Source organism: Petaurus breviceps, unplaced genomic scaffold, assembly GCF_028583685.1.
Source record: "Petaurus breviceps papuanus isolate PSGF00001 unplaced genomic scaffold, PetGlider_PUasm1.0 90743, whole genome shotgun sequence".
Taxonomy (NCBI): domain Eukaryota; kingdom Metazoa; phylum Chordata; class Mammalia; order Diprotodontia; family Petauridae; genus Petaurus; species Petaurus breviceps.
This window is the reverse complement of record NW_027187332.1, coordinates 14,455,019-14,472,705: the sequence shown is the minus strand read 5'-3', so window position 1 is coordinate 14,472,705 and position 17,687 is coordinate 14,455,019. Positions and strand designations below refer to the sequence as shown.

Sequence of the window (17,687 nt, the reverse complement as noted above, 5' to 3'; positions counted from 1 at the left end):
ATTATGGGAAATAAAGAAAGCATATCTGGTTTGCAAGTAGCCAATTTCTGTATTCAAACAGAAACCAATAATTTCCTATAATTATGATGAACAAATGACTACAAATTCAATGCAATAAACGTGCTATTCTAAATGCCTCCTCTGTGCAAATCACTGTAGGGGCTGCTATGGATATAAAGCTGAAACAAGACAAAGTTTCTGCCCGTAAGGATCTTACTAAGTGAGACAATGTGTGATAGAAGAGCTGGCTTTGGAGTCAGAGGACCAGGGTTCCAATCCCTCCTCTGATGCTACCTGTGTCACTCTGGGCACGCTACTTCAGCCTTCCTAGGCCTCAGTCTTCCTCTCTACAGAATGAGGAGGCACTGACCTAACTGGCCCTTTTAGGTACCTTCAAGCTCCTTATCATCAATAGCGTTTAAAAGGTTGAAAAAGTTAAAATACATTTCATTTTTCCATCACAACTACCCTACAAGAAAGGAAGTATAGACATTAACTCAGAAGGATGAAGGAATCTGCCCAGTCACACATGTAAACACTGAAAACGGGATTTGGATGCAAGTTCCTTTGCCTCCCAGTCCCAGACTTACACCACTTAGTCTTTTATACTCTAGAAGAGGAACAGAAGTATAACAGATGAAGAGCAGAAGGACCAACAGAAAAGTCTAAAAGATCACTTTTTGTGGGGACGTAGAAGGTGAGGTGAGGATGACAGGGCCTCAAAAGAAGCTGGACTAGAAAGTTTCCAAGGTCCCTTCCGACACACGGAGAACACACTACCCAAAGGCATCAGTTGGGCTAAATCTCTACCTGCAACTTATGCCCAATACTGTTTCCATTCTACTCCCCAGAACCAAGAAGAAGAAATCTATTAACTCCAAGACCTGCCACTCTGTTGTTCACCCTAAAGCTCCTCTGGATGAGGACCTTTCAAGACTTAGAATACAAAGCTGTGATTTCAGCAATACCTGTAAATACTACACATGCAACGTGTGCTATTGCCCACTGTCACCACTAAAGGCTCATCTTTAAGGGAGGCAAAATATAACACAACTTTGGGGAGAAGTGAAAAACAGAAGCCACTCAAAGTATCTGGTAGTACGGACAGAGTTCCAGACATGTCTGGCTTTTATCCCAAAATATTTTCTGCCAATTTCTTTTTTTTTTTAATTTCACATGGTTATATTATTTGAAAATTATCAATTAGACAATCATTTCTTTGTACAATAATCCACTGTTAAAAATGTAAACACTTCATCATTCACATTAGTTTTAAATTTTCATTAGAAGGTTTTCATGCTGAAACCTAAACTGAGGGAAACTTCATTTGAACAACGTATTTTATATTTTATATAATGCTGTCACATACAAAATTATTACATTTGACCCTCTTGTTTTATAAGCTAGGAATTTTTAATCTTACAGATACAACTGAAAGAGGCTGAAACTAAGGAAGGAGACAACACGTAAACAAATATGTACAAACAAGCTATATATGGGATAAATAGGAAATAACAGAGGTAGATATTAGAACTTAGAGGTTTGGGAAAGGCATCCTGTAGAGACAGCGCTTAAACTGTGGGTCACAACCCCATATAGGGTCCTGAAAAATTATTTTCTAAGCACACAACAACCAAAAATTAATTAAAGATCAAACACATAATGAATCCAAGGTGTTTCTGGCAGCACTTGCCCAAGCTGCATCGCCCTACTTCACTACAGCCTTGGTTCTGAACACAAAGCATGTGCATTCTGAATGTGCTCAAGGCACACAACACCAACAATGTTGCCAAAAGGAGAAAAAGGGGTCACCAGCATAAAATGTAGAAGATGGGATTTTAGTTAAGATTTAAGGGACATCAGGGGAGCCAGGAGGTAGCCTCGATGAGGAGATGAGTATTCCAGGCATGAGGGATAGCCGAAAAAAAAAATGCCCAGAAATGGGAAATGGAGTGTCTTATTTGTGGAACAGCCAGGAGGCCAGACAGAGTCAATGGATTAAAGAGTATTTGTTGGGGAGTTAAGTTGTAAGAAGACTGGAAAGGTAGGTGGCACTAACCTTTCCAGTTTATAAAGGGCTTTGAATGCCAAACAGGGCACTTCGTTATATAATCCTAGAGATAATAAAGAGCTACTAAAGTTTACTGAATATAAAATCTGTACTTTAGGAAAAATGACTTTTTTTTAAAGAGGACTTAGACTGAAATCCTGACGCCATTTCTTACTTCCTTTGGCGTATTGGGCAAGACATGTTAACCTTCTGTGCTTCAGCTTCTTCATATGTAAAATGAAGAAATTAATTGAACTAAATCTCTAAATTTCCTTGCAACTCTAAATCCTATGATCCTATCTTTACACCATTCAAGTTTACGAACAGTTTTCTTATAATATTCTGTAAATTGGATATTGCAAATATCAGTGTCCTAATTTTGCAAATGAGGAATAAAGCTTCAAGAAGGAGTGCCTTTTCACCCATGTAATTAAAAGACAGAGGGAAACTTTCACTTAGGTCCTCTGACACCCATTCTAACACTTTTTCCCTTTTGCCAGAGATGCTTCTTTAACATTTATCGTGATTTAAACCAAGAAGTAACCTGTTAAGGGACAGATAATGAGGGAAATCCTAGCCTCTCAGAGTCCCAAGACTAGGACACAGAACAGTTACTGACCTGCATTCAAGGAGAGCTTTCTCACCAGAAGGTTCCCTACACCAATGAAATTTCAGTCTGGACCAAAAATATCCTTTAAGCCACTCATTATTTTTCCTAATTTGCATCCAAACAAGAAAGGCAAAATTTCAAAGTTTCAATTACATGGTTTTTTTTTTTTTTTTTGGGGGGGGGGTTAAAGTGAATATTCTGAAACAACAAAATTCAGTCTACCCTTATAACACATTCTCTGTAGGGTTACTAAATTTACAATCTGACTCAAATCAATTTACATTTTGTAACCTCAATTCAAATGGCTTCACAAAAGTATATTCTGAATCAAAATATGAATCATTAATTAATAAGCAAACTTTTATTTAAAAGAAATTCTTCAAATCTCATAATTCCCTAATCTTAAATTAATACTAAAGTCACTCTATAAATTATACAGGAATAAAAATGTAAATGTTTCACTAATATGCAAGAGGCAGTTTTACACATAGACTGAAAAATTTAGACTTTTTCATGTTCTTCTGCAACTTCTCCTAAGCAGAGTTCCAGTAACTATAAAAATTCAAAATGACATCTTTAAACCAACAGCATAAAAAGATGGCAAACTTGAAAGCTAAAATAAACAAGTTCAATAGCCTGATCTTGTGTCTACAACATATATCATGGGGTATTATTGTCAATATTATAATTAGTGTAAAATTCAAATTCCTTGATGACTATTCATCCTGTGGAAATGTCCTACACATAGTAAAACAGGCTCTGTTTTCTCCTCTATGAAATGGTGTGATCAGACCTGGTAGTCTTTAAGGTCTCTTCTGCCTCTAGATCTATGACCCCAGATCTAGATCAAAGACCTAGAGCTAAAAGAGAACCATCAAGTCCAAACATCAGAAGTCTAGGTGACTTATTCAAGTTCATGCAGCTATAGTTAGCAAACTGCTAAAATAGTAATTTGCTCATAAACAAAACTGTCAATTATTGCCTAATAAATAAGATTTACCACAAGTATAAAATTCACATTTGATCTGTTTTATGTCTGTTCATGTTATCAGTTATGCCTGACTCTTCATGACCCCGTGGGCCCATAGCATACCAACACTGTCTATGGCGTTTTCTTGGCAAAGATATTTAGAGTGGCTTGCCATTTCCTTCTCCATTGAATTAAGGAAAACAGGGGTTAAGTGACTTGCCCAGGGTCATACAGTTATAGGTGTCTGAGGAAGGATTTGAATTCAGGAAAATGAGTGTGTCTTTCTCCAGGCCCATCCACAGGTATTCACTGTACCACCTGGCTTCCTCCATTACCTATTTATAGCTTGGTCAATTTTTTAAAATTAAAAATGAAATGAAATTTGGCCATTTCTCCCTTTAAAAATTGTCTAATTTGCATTTTCAGACTGATTTCAAATTAAAACTTTTCCATAAGGTCAAGTGAAATATTTTTCAACCACTTCATATTTAAAGTTTTCTTAGTGGACCTCATTTCTAATAAAATAGGATATCTGTGTTCCAGTAAAGTATTTCACTACTTATTTAAATCTATAAAAATTCTTAAAAGCTTTAGGAAAACCAGTTTTAAGTAAAGTGACATAACAGAAATTTCATATGTACTCATTTGATACATCAAAAGTGTTAGCCCCCTGAAACCATGTTCCAAAAGGTTTACCTTCATCATACATTTCCTCTATTAAATAGGCTTCTGCTCTGTCTTTGAGAGCATTCACATTGTCAGGTTCCAGTTGTAAAACTTCTGAACATGCTTTAATAGCTTCAACAGGTTTTTCATCCTAAAACAAATAAGAAAAAAGGAAGTATGGCTGTTGTTTCATAAGCTAGGTTGAAATCTTAAGTTTTAAGACAAAATAAATTATTACCTTGGAGAAGCAATGGCAAATCCTTTCTTTGGAACGAACAGTATAAATAGGTGTATTTGGCTCTGTTTTCATTACAGATTCATATTTGCTAGCTGCATCTACATATCTGTTACAAAGTAAAGAAGTGATAAGTATTCTCTAATACTGTTTTCTGAACAATTATCAGCACTGTCCACTCTTAACAAAATGCCACCTGACCAAATTAACATATTTCTCCAAAAGCCAAATTTTCACTTTTTGACTTTTATCTTTATTTATTTGAATTAACAGGATCATTCATTAGAATTCAGAAATATACTACCGCTGCACAAAGTGGATTGGGATAAGAGTAAAGTGCTTGCCAAAAACCTACAAAGATCACTTCTTCACAGAACACCTTAATGGAATTATAACAATAGGATTCAACATAGCTTTTTAAAGTCTGACTTGAACTTGATGACTTTCAGCAAGTTTCACCAGTTTATTACTAGAACCACATTTCTTAACTATTACAAACTTTCCAGTACAATATAAGTTAAGAAAATGTGAAGAAAGGAGAAAGAATAAGCATTTATATAGCACCTACTATGTGCCAGGCACTGGGGCTAAGTGGGCCTACTACAAATATTATTCTAATTTTAACCTCAAAAGAATTCTGGGAGTAGGTACTGTTACTATCCTCATTTTGCAGTTGAGGGAACAGAGGCAAATAGAGGTTAAGTGATTTGCCCAGAATCACACAGCTATTAAGTAAGTATCTGAGGTCACATTTGAAATCAGGTCTTGAACTCCCAGCTCAGCACTCTATCTACTGCATCACCTAGCTGTCTCTAAAAGGAGTCTAGAGTTTAGTGACTCATAAAAATTCACTGTGAACTTCTGACCATCTTTTGGAACACACAAAAAGCAAGTATTACATGCCATTTAATATCTGGATGCTGACACGTTCACAGGTAAGCACAATACAGATGCATCTCATAACAAGTAAACTTAAATTCTCAACACTGGTAAGTTTTCACAAAGGTTACAGGTATTTCAGAATTCTTTGGTCAGTCATCAAGCTAATAAATTGCTTCTGGTTATATCACACCTTCACAGAAATCAAACATCTAATACTCTTTCTTCATCAGAAAAGCCAAACTAATGAACATTTACTTACATGCCATCTTGGGCTCTGACTTTACATGTCCATTTAAAAGCTGACACAGTAAGATAGAAAGTAAACAAATAACACTAACACTTAAATTTACTGGCAAGATAACTCCATATAACTTTTTACAGAAACCACCATACTCTAATATAATCGCTCAAAGATTTTATTTTGTTTTTAATATTTATCAGTTACTCAAATAATGAAATTTTCCTGAAAATTGTAAGATTCCTCAAGCTCCAAATATCATCTTTGGGATACTGTTTCCACAGACCAAGAAATAACACTCTAATATAATTATAATCTACACACCCTCCACTGGATGCTGCCTATTATTTTAACACTGGTTTAAGAGTGTCCTGGACAGTTTCATCCTTACCTGCCTTCTCTGATGAGCTCCTCTGCTGCCTCAATAAGTTTATTAAGCTTCTTCACTTGTTTATAGTGTGCAAAGCACCTTTTATGATCTTGGTCAAGTTTTAAACATTCCCGGACTTCACTGTTCACATATTGAAAATAAAAAGAATACAACATATTTATATACCTCAAAACGAATTTGACAGTTCTTCTATATTCCTTTCAGAAATCAAAGTAAAAGGTCTCTGACCACAAACTGGTCACAGAAACAAATTATAGAACTATAAAAAGCCTTATGCAGTCCCATCTGCTTATTTTATATATGAGCAAACAGGCATGGAAAGGAAAATTTGACCACTGTCACACAGTTAGTCAGTAGCAGGGCTGGAACTAAGATATGGGACTCCTAGGTTAGCTTCTTTCCAATACAAGATGCTGCCTCCCAGCTTTTTTTTGTATATGCAATAATTACTCAAATGCATTCACTAAAATGACTTGAATATCTGTGTACACAAAAATTTAACAGGCATATTTACCTTAGGAAAATAGGAAATCTTACATCAAAGTAAAAAGTATCATAAAGAGAATTGTTTTTAATTTGCTTTAATTATATTATAAGTCATATGGGATCAGAATTGGGAGATAGTCAAAAATTATTTAATATAATACTGTGAAACTAATTATTAAGTGGTATAAACCCTAATTCCAACAAAGACAATAATTTACATAAAGCAATAAAGTTTTGCAGTGTAAATGTTGCTGATGTGCCAATTCAAATGGTAAGAAAACTGACCTGAGTGACAATTCATGATCTCCCAGCTGATAGTATATTGTGCTGATTTTATAAAAGGCCTCAGTATTGTCATTCTTCAACTTGGAAGCAGATTTTAAGTCACTAATAGCTTTCCCTGGCTCCCCTTCCTTTATAAAGCATTCAGCTCGAAGTTCTCGCAGCTCTGCATCCCAAACACAAACCTTAAGAAACAGAAGAACTAGACTTTGAGCAAGAAACATAGCAAAATTAAATTAAAACATTCAAGTCTATATCCCATATATCTTTCTTCATATCACTTATCAATAAGCATTTTCATTTGTGACCTCTGTTTTCTTCATTAAATTAAAATACTTATTTTCTAAAACATTTTTGTCCCTTCCTCAAAAAACTCATCTTTCTACATATTTTTATCTTCTATTAAAATAATTCTGTGTTATTGTTTCAGCTGCTTTTCAGTCATGTCCAACTCTTCATGACCCTATCTGAGGTTTTCTTGGCATAGATACTGAAGTGGTTTGAACAAAATAAAAGTTTAATAAATATTTGTTGAACTAAAAACTGTTAGGGTAAATTATTTTTAAAACTTAATTTTATATTGGGTAAGCTAGTGTGACAATACAGAGCTTTGGGAGTCAACAAAGCCTAGATTCAAGTCTGATCTCTGACACATGTCGGTTTCATGATCTTGGGGAAGAATTGCCCCAAGGCAATTCTATAAGACTATAAATTGAAGAGCAGATACTAATTTGAATAGTTAGAGGAAGTTTCCTTTACCAATGAAAACTCGAGGACTAGTCCAAAAAATGTTTATATTTAAACTTCAATTCCAATATAAGTCCTAATAAAATGTAAAAACTATGAAGTTCTAATTCAATCAAAACTTTATGAGGCTCCTTATTTCACTGAAGAGTGAATTGGATATAAAAAATACACAATTACTCATCACCTTGGTGAAATCCCAAGGTCACAACTAAACCTTTAAAGAAAAGGATTAAATGAGCCTGGGGTTGCTTGTCACAGCTCCTAATATTCTCTTACATACTACTACAGTGAAAAATATTCTCAGCAGCAATGATAAGCACATAGAATGAAAGTCAGGATCTCTGGAAAAAGGCCATATTTTAACACATAAATTATTGAGATGTGGGTAGGATATTAATGAAGCTCCATGGGACAGATGTCATATGTTTTAGAGAGAAGCTTCCCATTGCAATCATATTAGCTGTATATACAAACATTAAACTACAAATATCAAGATGAAATGAAGATATAAGATATTATAATTGAAGCATATGGTAAAATTAAAATGACTTTGAGAACTAATTTAATTCCTATCAGAAAGGAACTTAATTTTAACTTCAGATTTCCTTAAGGAAGTTACGGTGGTCAATTTCCACCACCACCATCACCCCCCCCTTATTTCAATAAGTAAGTTACAGAAATTCTCAGGAAAGAAATACTTTGCTTACGAATACTATTTTTACAATGTAAAAGTAAGGTCATGTTGTCAAATATACTTAGAACCAAAATTTCATTTCTCTGTCAATCTGTATTTCATGAAGCACATTTTCCTAGGACATTTTATTCATATATGAAGTTAACATCATAAATACTTCCCATGTAAAGACAAAATGAATATGAACATTTGGCCTGACTTAGAAATTCAAAAAACAAGCAAAACCTCAACTTCACATCTCAATATTTTCAGAGCTTTCCCCTGAAAAGCATTTATTGGGAACTAAGTGGTAAATCAACAAGGGGACAGAAACAGGAAGACCAGAACCCAATACAAATTACCTAGGATTAGTTCTCAGATAGTTTTCTTCCAAGAACAAATTCTTAAATTATAAATTTACATAAATGTGTATCTTACATTCCTCATTTCCACTGTCATTCTATCTTCCCAACCTTCATTCCTCCTTTAATTTCAGTTATTTGTTCTTCCTTCATTCTCCCAATTCCTTTCTCTCTGACCTCTTCTTCAATCTGCTTCCCCCAAACCAAAACATTAACAAAATAAGCATGCCCATAAAAATAAATAAATAAAAGAACTCCCACACTCCACTGACAAAATTTAGAAAAATATTCTATCTGGATGTTATTCTCACAGGTGTTACCTTTCACTCTGGATTGAATGGCATAGTGGCATAGCCAAATACCAATCAATATTAAATCCTCACTCAAGCAAAAAGCTCTCTGCAATGGCTTTCAATATGTAACAAACTCACCTCTAAAATACTATCAAGGAAAGCTATAGCCGATTGATAATCTTCCCGATCAAAAGCAGAATGCGCTTGTGAACGTAAGCGCTGCATTTCATCAGCTTTTAGTAGTTGAGACTGGGCTTCTTTTTCTTCATTCTCACTTGGATGAGATTTCAGCTGTAGAAATTTTAAAAAATTATGTCATTTAGGACTTGTAATCTCTTCATTCTAATAACCATAATATACCCACAGTTCTGATTTCTTGTAAAAAGTTTTTAAGTAGGAAAGAAAGGGGAAATAAAGGGAGAAAATATTTGAATCTATATTAAATAGAATCCTAAGTAGCTCCAACAAGTATACTATTGCTCAAGATATTCTTATGCAAAATCTGATTATCTTTTGTTAAGCACTAAGATATCAATCTTTGAAATTGACATTGCACTGTGTTTTATGCAAACCAGTATGCATGTATTATGTCTAATTCTTCCTAACAATATATACTATACCACCTTCAGCACCTATCTGTATGTGAAGCAGCTCTAAGGACTATGAGACTAAAAACAGGGATCACTTTTTCTACTTTGTTTGGATACCTCTCATGCAGCATTTAAATATCTGTTAAAGGAAGGAATATGGAAAGGAGAACTAGATCAATAAGAGTTCTAGCCTTTAAGATCTATGAGAGAGTCAACCCTATGATTGGAATGATTTGGATAAATGCACATTTCACCAGTACTTGCTAAGGATACTTTAGCAAGAAAAATTAAAATATTTAATCCATGTACAGATTTAAGTGCATCAGTAGTGAAGTGACTGTGGAAGAGTAAGGGGGGTTTACAGTAGGGTAGAGAACTAAGTTTCTTAAAATGAAAATTATTTACAAAAAGATGAGTACTCAAAAACATTATTTCTGAAATTAATGCACTTGAAAGTAAAAAAAGAGGTTTTTTTTAAAGAGCACTCTTACCTAGAAAAATACATGCTCCCTACTGATCCTAATAACATGTAAATTTAGGGTAAGTGATATAACTTCTTTGTTTTGCCCTCATAAACCAGTTTTATTTTGAGGAGAATCTTATCCAAGAAGTTGAGGATAAAATGTTGACTCCCAAGAAAAGGCTGAGTTAAAACCAAATAGAACTGGTCATCCCTTGATGGCAAAAAAACTTGATGGCAAAAACTATCCCCAAATGGTCCAATTATAAAGAAAATTCTAAGAAATAAGTTTCCAATTGTTTAAGAATTCAATGTTAGTGAGTAAGAGCGCCGGTCCTGGAGTCGGGAGACCCGGGATTGGTTGGTTCCAGCCTCAGATACTTAGCACCCTCAGATACTTAGCACCCACACAAAATAACTGGCCTTGTAACCTTGAGCAAGTTTTATCAGTGAAAAGGATTCATATTCTATTACACAGTTTCATCTTCTCTGATGTGGTAAACAAGAATGTTGATGTTAGAAAGTCACAAAGAACAAATCTAAAATGTTATCTAGCAGTTAACAAATAAATGATAAACAATGTTCTTCACTCTGTATCTTTTGAGGAAGAGGTAAAGGGTAGGAAGAGGAAACCATCACATTTTATGACAGCCTTAACTAGGCATTTCTATACATGAGACAAATACCATCAATGTACTAGGGGCCAGTGGCACACACACACTAAAAAAACCTCCCTAAATTTAACAGAAACCGTTTTGAGGGAGACAGAGACCCTGATATATCACAAGGACTGTGCACCTCAACGTGAGATAGAAAGGAAGCAAGTAATTTAGTGACACTGTCTTTTAACTAATTATCTGAAATAAGTGCTATGGTCAGCTTTCTTTTCACATGTGGCATATAGGAAGCTTGCTTTTTGGGGTGTGGGAATGGGAAAGTACTCTTTGCAACAAATTTGTGCTTTGGGGAAGTAGGCTGAAAAAGTCTTGAAGCCACCCTACCTCCCATTAAAAACCCTAAAAATATCATGCTAGAGTCAGAAGGAACCTTAAGAATCATCTAACCAAGCCTCTTCATTTTATAAAAAAGGAAACTGAGGCTCTAAACTCCCAACTGAGGATCTTGTCTCTTAATTTGCTGAAAAAATTGAGGCCTTTTTTTTTCCTTTCTCACAATCTAAAAATTCTTTGACATCAACCTCTACACTCTCTTCCTTTCCTCTGTTTCTGTTAACATGGAGGCCCTATTACTTGACAGGGCTAAACCCCTTTACTTGTGCCACTAATCCCTGACCCTCCTGGTTTTCTTCAGTGGATTAAGAGATACCTTAATCATTCCTTCTTTCTATAATCCTTAACATCTCCCTACTAATTGTTCTTTACCCTTACAGCCTTCAATCACACTCAATTTTCCTCAACCTTTGAAACACACACATCCACCCCACAAATAAAAAACCAGCCTTCCTTAGATCCTGTTATCCCCTCATTCTATCATCCTATATCTCTGCTCTCATCAGCCAACCTCCTAGAAAAAAAATTGTCTACACAGTGCTGCTTCAACTTCTCTCATTCTTACTGGTATTCCTCAACCTTTTGCAATCTGCCATTCAAAATACAGGTGTGTACTACAGTGGATAGAGCACCAGGTCTAGAATCAGGAAGATCTGAATTCAAATCCTTCCTTACACACGTACAAGCTGTGTGACCCTGGACAAGTTATTTAATCTGTTTGCCTTCATTTCCTCATAGTAGCACCTAGCACCCCGAGTTGTGGTGAGGATAAATTAGATAACAATTTAAAAGCTCTTGGCACAGTGACTAACATATAAATGTTATTATTACTATTAGCTCTAACATGTAAAATACTTAAGAATCTTTAAAAGTGCTATATAAATGCTAATCACTGAAATGAAACTGCTCTATCCAAAATTATTTACCTATGATCTTTTAATACCAAAATCTCATGTTGTTTTTTCCTCAGTCCTGACCTTTTTCATTGTTCCACTGCATTTTATATTCTGATCACCCTCTACAATTTTCACAACACTACTCTGTCATAGTTGTTTCCTCTTCCATGACAGTTCTGTCTCCTCTGCTGGATTGTCGTTTGTGTTAAGACCCTAGGTACTCCATAGTCTCTGTCTTTGTGCTCTCTTTTCTTCTCTCCACCACACTGTCTCAATGATTTCCTCAGATCCTGTGGGTTTAATTCTCACTTTTTGGCAGATGACCTACAGATCTATGGATCTAGCTTCCACTTAGCATCATCACATGCCTATTTAGACGTTTCAAACTGGATATCTCAAAGCCACTGCAAAATCAGTATGTCCCAAACAGACTAATTATCTTCCCCCCAAAAACCAACTCTCTTAAAAACCACCTCTCTTTTTTTTTGTAGGAGGCACCTTTGGAAGGAGCTATATAAGAACCTTTGCACCAATGCAAGTTAGGCTAGTTTTTCCTTAAAACTGTGTGCAACAGAAATCCTTACCCAAGTAATACTCAGAGGCTTCTCAAGGCAGGAAGCAGAAAAGAAGGGTTTGTTATGATCTGGACAATGGGCAATGCCCCGACTTCTGACAAATGGTCAGGGAGGAGAAGCAATTTACAAAAGGAAATGGTGAAGTTATAAAGCCCTAACATGGAATTCTGCCCCACCCTGCTCCTGACCCTTTTCTTCCATTGGCTGGAAGTCAGGCACACAATCTAAGTGTGGCAATCTACTTCAAGTACAGGAACAAGGAAACAGTGACCGCCCAATGTACATTTGTCTCTATTTGACATATCTTGTGCTGAGATGTCACTGAGGAGAGGGGTGACTCCCTACTGCTCTGAGTTCTGAGTCCCTTGTAGATCATGGGATCTCCAGTGAAGGGGAAACTCGGGCCTTACTAGACTTTAGAGTATAGTCTGAGTTTTCACTTTTCTCATTCAAAAGGTATGGAGATCGTCCTCAAGCCTTGGCTGGTCACTTCCTCATTGCCTGAGGGGAGAAGGGGAGCCACAAGGGGCACAGGCAGAGCGCTAATGTACCCCTGACAGAAAATTAGTAACTCAGGCAAGGAAGCCTCACTCAGCTCAATCTATCTGTTGTGTCCTCAGTGCCAGTCGTTGCTGAATATCCTCCTACAATGACTAAGTAAATCTCCTTTTGTTAACCTGATGAATGCCCTTTGAGTATCTCATCCTGGTCCAATATCAAAGATAAATTACGAGGGTCCTACTGGCCAAAGTCAGGCCTAGCCCAGGACAACTCCACGATTATCTAGATTAATGAATTTATTCTAGACTCCTCATTCTCCCTCACCCTACCTATTCAATAAGTTACCAAATATTGCAGCTTTCTACCACCAAAACATCTCTCACATTTGGCTCCTTCTCCCCACTCACATGGGTACCACCTTAGTTCAGGCCCTCAACATCTCTTACTTAGATTATAATAAATTCTTAACTACTTATCCATCTTGCCTAAATCTCTCATCATTCTATCTCATCCATTCCAAATAGAGCTGCCAAAGTGATTTTCCTTAAGCACAGATCTGACTTTGTCACTCCCCATTCAGATTTAAATGGCTCAATGGCTCCCTACTGCCCCTCAGATCCAAGTCTAAAGTCCTCTGTTTAGCTTTTAGTATTTCACAATGAGCCACAACATATTACTTTCCACACTGGCTTTCTTTCTGTCCCTTACACACAGCACTCCATTTCTCACATTTATGCTTTTACAGAGTCCATGACCACACCTGGAATCCACTCCCTTCTCATCTCTGTCTCAAAGAATCCCTCTCTCCCATTAAGCACACAAATCAATACTTTCCTGACCCTCCTCTCAACTACTAAGATCTCTCCCCCTCCATAACACTTGCATGTATGTATGTATTCTGTGCCTATTTATTCTGTACATAGTTCTTAGAGGCAAAGTGGCCTACTGGTTAGGGAAGTGGCCTTGGAAGACCTGGGTTCAAGTCCCACTTCTGATATATCCTGGCTATGCTACCTTGGGAAATTCAGGCTCTCAGCCCATAAATAACACTCAAAAGACTAAAATCATAGAGAAAACATCAATTTATAGTAGTAGTGATTTCCTCATCTAGTAATTAATATTTCTAAAGCAATGAAATCACAGATCCAGTTCCTATCCCCTATCCTATATATGGATAGGAAATAAAGTTAAATATCTCATTACATTGGTAGAGGGAACTCCTGGTGAGGAAATTCCCTCTACCAAGGCAAGTCAACATATTCTCTGGAACTCAAGAGTCTCAAAAAGTTGTCTGTGTTACACGAGGTGAAATGACTTAGTCATTATAAGTCCCAGGTAGACTTTAAACATTTGTTGATTGACCCACAGATTGCTCAAGTCATAAAGGAAGGTTAAATTTTTATTGACATTGAGGCTGACCTAGAGTGTAGTAAAGTACACCCCCAACCTTAGACTCATGACCTATTGAAGCCCTAAAGCCCTCTATAGAACACCTTGTCCAAACTCATTATATTTTAAAGAGAAAGAAAAAGACTGAAGAGTTGATGTCAGCTCAGGTAGGTTATAGGAAAATTAGCATGCTTTGCCACTCATTCTAGGGCAGGAACCTCTGATCTCATGGCAATCAGCTAAACAGATGCTTTTGGGTACCTTCTGATCCCAATGTCACCCTTCCCTCTCCCCCTAACACACAGATTCCCATCTTTACCATCCTGTCTGTGGCTCCCTGTCCCCACAGGACCACAAGGTTCCACTCTACTTCTTCCTTATTGAAAGGAAGCTCCTCTTGCCCCAAACTAGTGATTGCTCCGTGATCTCATTTTATACTTCTGAAGCAAAAAAGAAGATGGGCTGATCATGCTGTGAGAGTGGGAAAATCAGTGGATGGTTTCTCTACTCCAATGGTATCCTCACAAAGTCAAGAGGAAGGGAGGCCTCCAGGGCACTGCATGAACTCTCAATCACAAAACTCTGGGAGAATGTGGACAAGAGTCACAGAGAAGAATGGGCACAGATAGGCTGAGATTCATAGATCCACGTGAGAATTTTAGTAATTTTGAGACTAAGAACAACACAAGAGTTCCATCAGCTAAGCAAATGTAGTAACATCATAAATGTTACTCCTTAGAAAACATTTTCAGTAAACCAGAAACAGGGTTAAAAAGCACAAACTGAATTCAGGTTTTTTTTTAATGAGCTCCTTAATATTTCTTTAAACAACTCCCAAACTGTCAAGAATTTTAAAAGAGAAATTGCATACCGAAGAGGTAGAGTTAAATACCATGAATTTTTTTTTCCTGCTTCTTGGAGGGCAATTGGGGTTAAGTGACTTGCCCAAGGTCACACGGCTAATTTTTGTTTTGTGTCTGAGGTCGGATTTGAACTCAGGTCCTCCTGACTCCAAGGCCAGTGCTCTAATTCACTGCACCAACTAGCCGCCCCATGATTTTTTTTTTTAAACACTACCTCAGGATCTTTTTGGTACATCCAGGGGACAATGAAGAACAATAAAATTAGGAGTACCCATACCAATGAAATCAAAGAACCCTTAGAGTATTGAAATAAGTTTGATACTAAAGTAGTAAAAATTTATTTTGGGGAAAAAAGTAAATGTTTTCTTGGTGCTTGTCCCTTCATATATTTAGTGTAAATGATCAAATGGTAATTTAAGAACTTTTTCAAAAGGTAGAAAAGTAATAAATTTTTAATTTATCATCAAGAACAATTACTCTACCATTATTTTTAGTAGTTAGTTCAAGATTCAACAAAGTACACATTACCTCTGACAAAATCAAGAATTGTATTTTTACCATTTCCTTTCACATTTACCTTTTAAAGCCTTATAACATAAGCTCCTTTGCTTTGTAAAGAGTTTTCTTGGGATTTTAATTTGTTATCTGTTTTAAAAACAATACATAGTATATTCCTTAATTTCCTTATTTTTAACAGTTTAATGCTAGAAATAGTACGGTTGATTAGTCAATTATGTTTGCTCAAAAAAAAAAAAAAAAAGAAGCAACAAACCTGAAGAACAATAAAAAAGGGAGAAGAGGAGGGAATAGCTACCTAGAGATGAAATATCCAAGATTTTACTGAAAGACAAAATGTTCACCACCATTATGCTAATAACCATAGGGAAAATTTTATAAAGTACATTTTTAAAAGTAATTTCATTACTTTACTTTTGCTATTGGCTATAATCTAAGAGTGCTCAAGATCAAAACCAAAAGGAAAGATTATTTTCCCCTAAAGCAATTAAAAAAAAAGATAAAATATTTCATGTCTCACTGTATTCAGCAGCTTGTATTTCAGTCTAGCAGAACCAATGTATTCTCTATAGAGATTTAAGAAAACAATATCATGATTATAGATATATATATTCTTTTTTTAATTTATGTTTTTAAAAATTATATAGAAATTTTACAACATTACATAACAAGTTAACATGTATACGTAGAGGCTATAATAGAGGCTAATAATACAAATATTTTATCAATAAGCATCACTGGAGTACAGTATCTAGCATTTAAGATCAGAATACAATATAACAAGCTCTTTATGAGAGTATATTACAACAAAAAGTCAGGAATCACATGATATGCCCGCTATCCTTCCAAGAGACTGCTGCATTTATTATCTAAAACCAAAAGTTGGAAATCTGGAAAGAATCATAACTTTCTAAACATCACAATTATATGCAATTTTACTTTACAAATGCTTATTTCTATCTTTAAAAATCAACTGCTCATGAGAAGTACTAACCATCATATGTGGGCAGATATAGGGCTCACCTGACCCAAAATAAGTTCTACCAAACAATGCCTGACATCGCCTAAAATCCTGTAGCGGCAAGCACCCCAAGCACATTCTCAGGGTTTGCCGCCACCACAGGTTCTTGGATCTGCTTTGTTAAAGGAAAGCAACTCAAAATGGGTTAACAAGCTTACTTTAATCAGTCAGACATATATCGTTTACCTTGTTCAGGGGGAAAGGTCAACACCCCAAACTTCAAAGTATACAGGCAGAATTATCAAGACAGAAACAGATCAAGTAGACAGATTTCCAAACTGTCCAACCATTACATCCATACCCAGTCAACATCTGGGTTTTTCAAAGCGGGGCGGGGGGGGGGGGGGTCTGGACAACGGCTTTTTAGAATACAGTTCAAATCACAGAACACCTCTCAAAGTGAGCCCCCAAAACAAAGCCTCACATCAGGACTTATATAGCCTTCTCCTGGCTCAGAGAATGTAACAACCTTATTGACCCACTGGCCAATCAAAAAGTATCTACTGAAAAACAAGCCTCCCACCCCAGGCTCCAGGTGCACGTTAGCCTAGGGGCAGGGAAGATCTTTAAATTTGCATACATCACGCCTAAAATCCTCATTAGTTTTCATTTTTTGACTGCTGTTAAACTGCAAAAATCTATACAATGCCTCCACACTTATCAATGTTATTAAAAGTGTAGAATTCAAAACAATTAAAGCAAAATAGATATCCCAAAGCAACAGGTTGACCTTCATAATATATAAATCATGAAAGTACTCAGAGAAATAAACAAAAAATTCTACATTTGTGTGTCAGTAAGTCAATAAGCATTTATTAAGCATTTACTACATGCCAGGCACTGTACTAAGTACTATGAAGGCAAGACAGTCCAGTCCTTGCCCTCAAAGAGCACACAATCTAATAGGAGAGAGAGTATGCAAACAACTAAAATCACCAAATATTAAACATCTAGACTAGAGATTTAAAGTTATCAGTATGA

General features: G+C 36.0%; 1 protein-coding gene across 1 annotated transcript in view; it reads right to left on the bottom strand.

Moving 5' to 3' along the window:
* The window catches only part of DNAJC3 (DnaJ heat shock protein family (Hsp40) member C3), a 75,828-nt gene that overhangs the window by 17,132 nt on the left and 41,009 nt on the right, over window positions 1-17,687 (bottom strand). The window contains exons 5-9 of the mRNA XM_069067355.1: window positions 9,024-9,176; window positions 6,814-6,995; window positions 6,043-6,162; window positions 4,535-4,640; window positions 4,327-4,447 (exon numbers count right to left, since the gene is read on the bottom strand). Coding sequence (XP_068923456.1) covers window positions 4,327-4,447; window positions 4,535-4,640; window positions 6,043-6,162; window positions 6,814-6,995; window positions 9,024-9,176 — 682 coding nt within the window. The remainder of the gene's footprint in view (window positions 1-4,326; window positions 4,448-4,534; window positions 4,641-6,042; window positions 6,163-6,813; window positions 6,996-9,023; window positions 9,177-17,687) is intronic.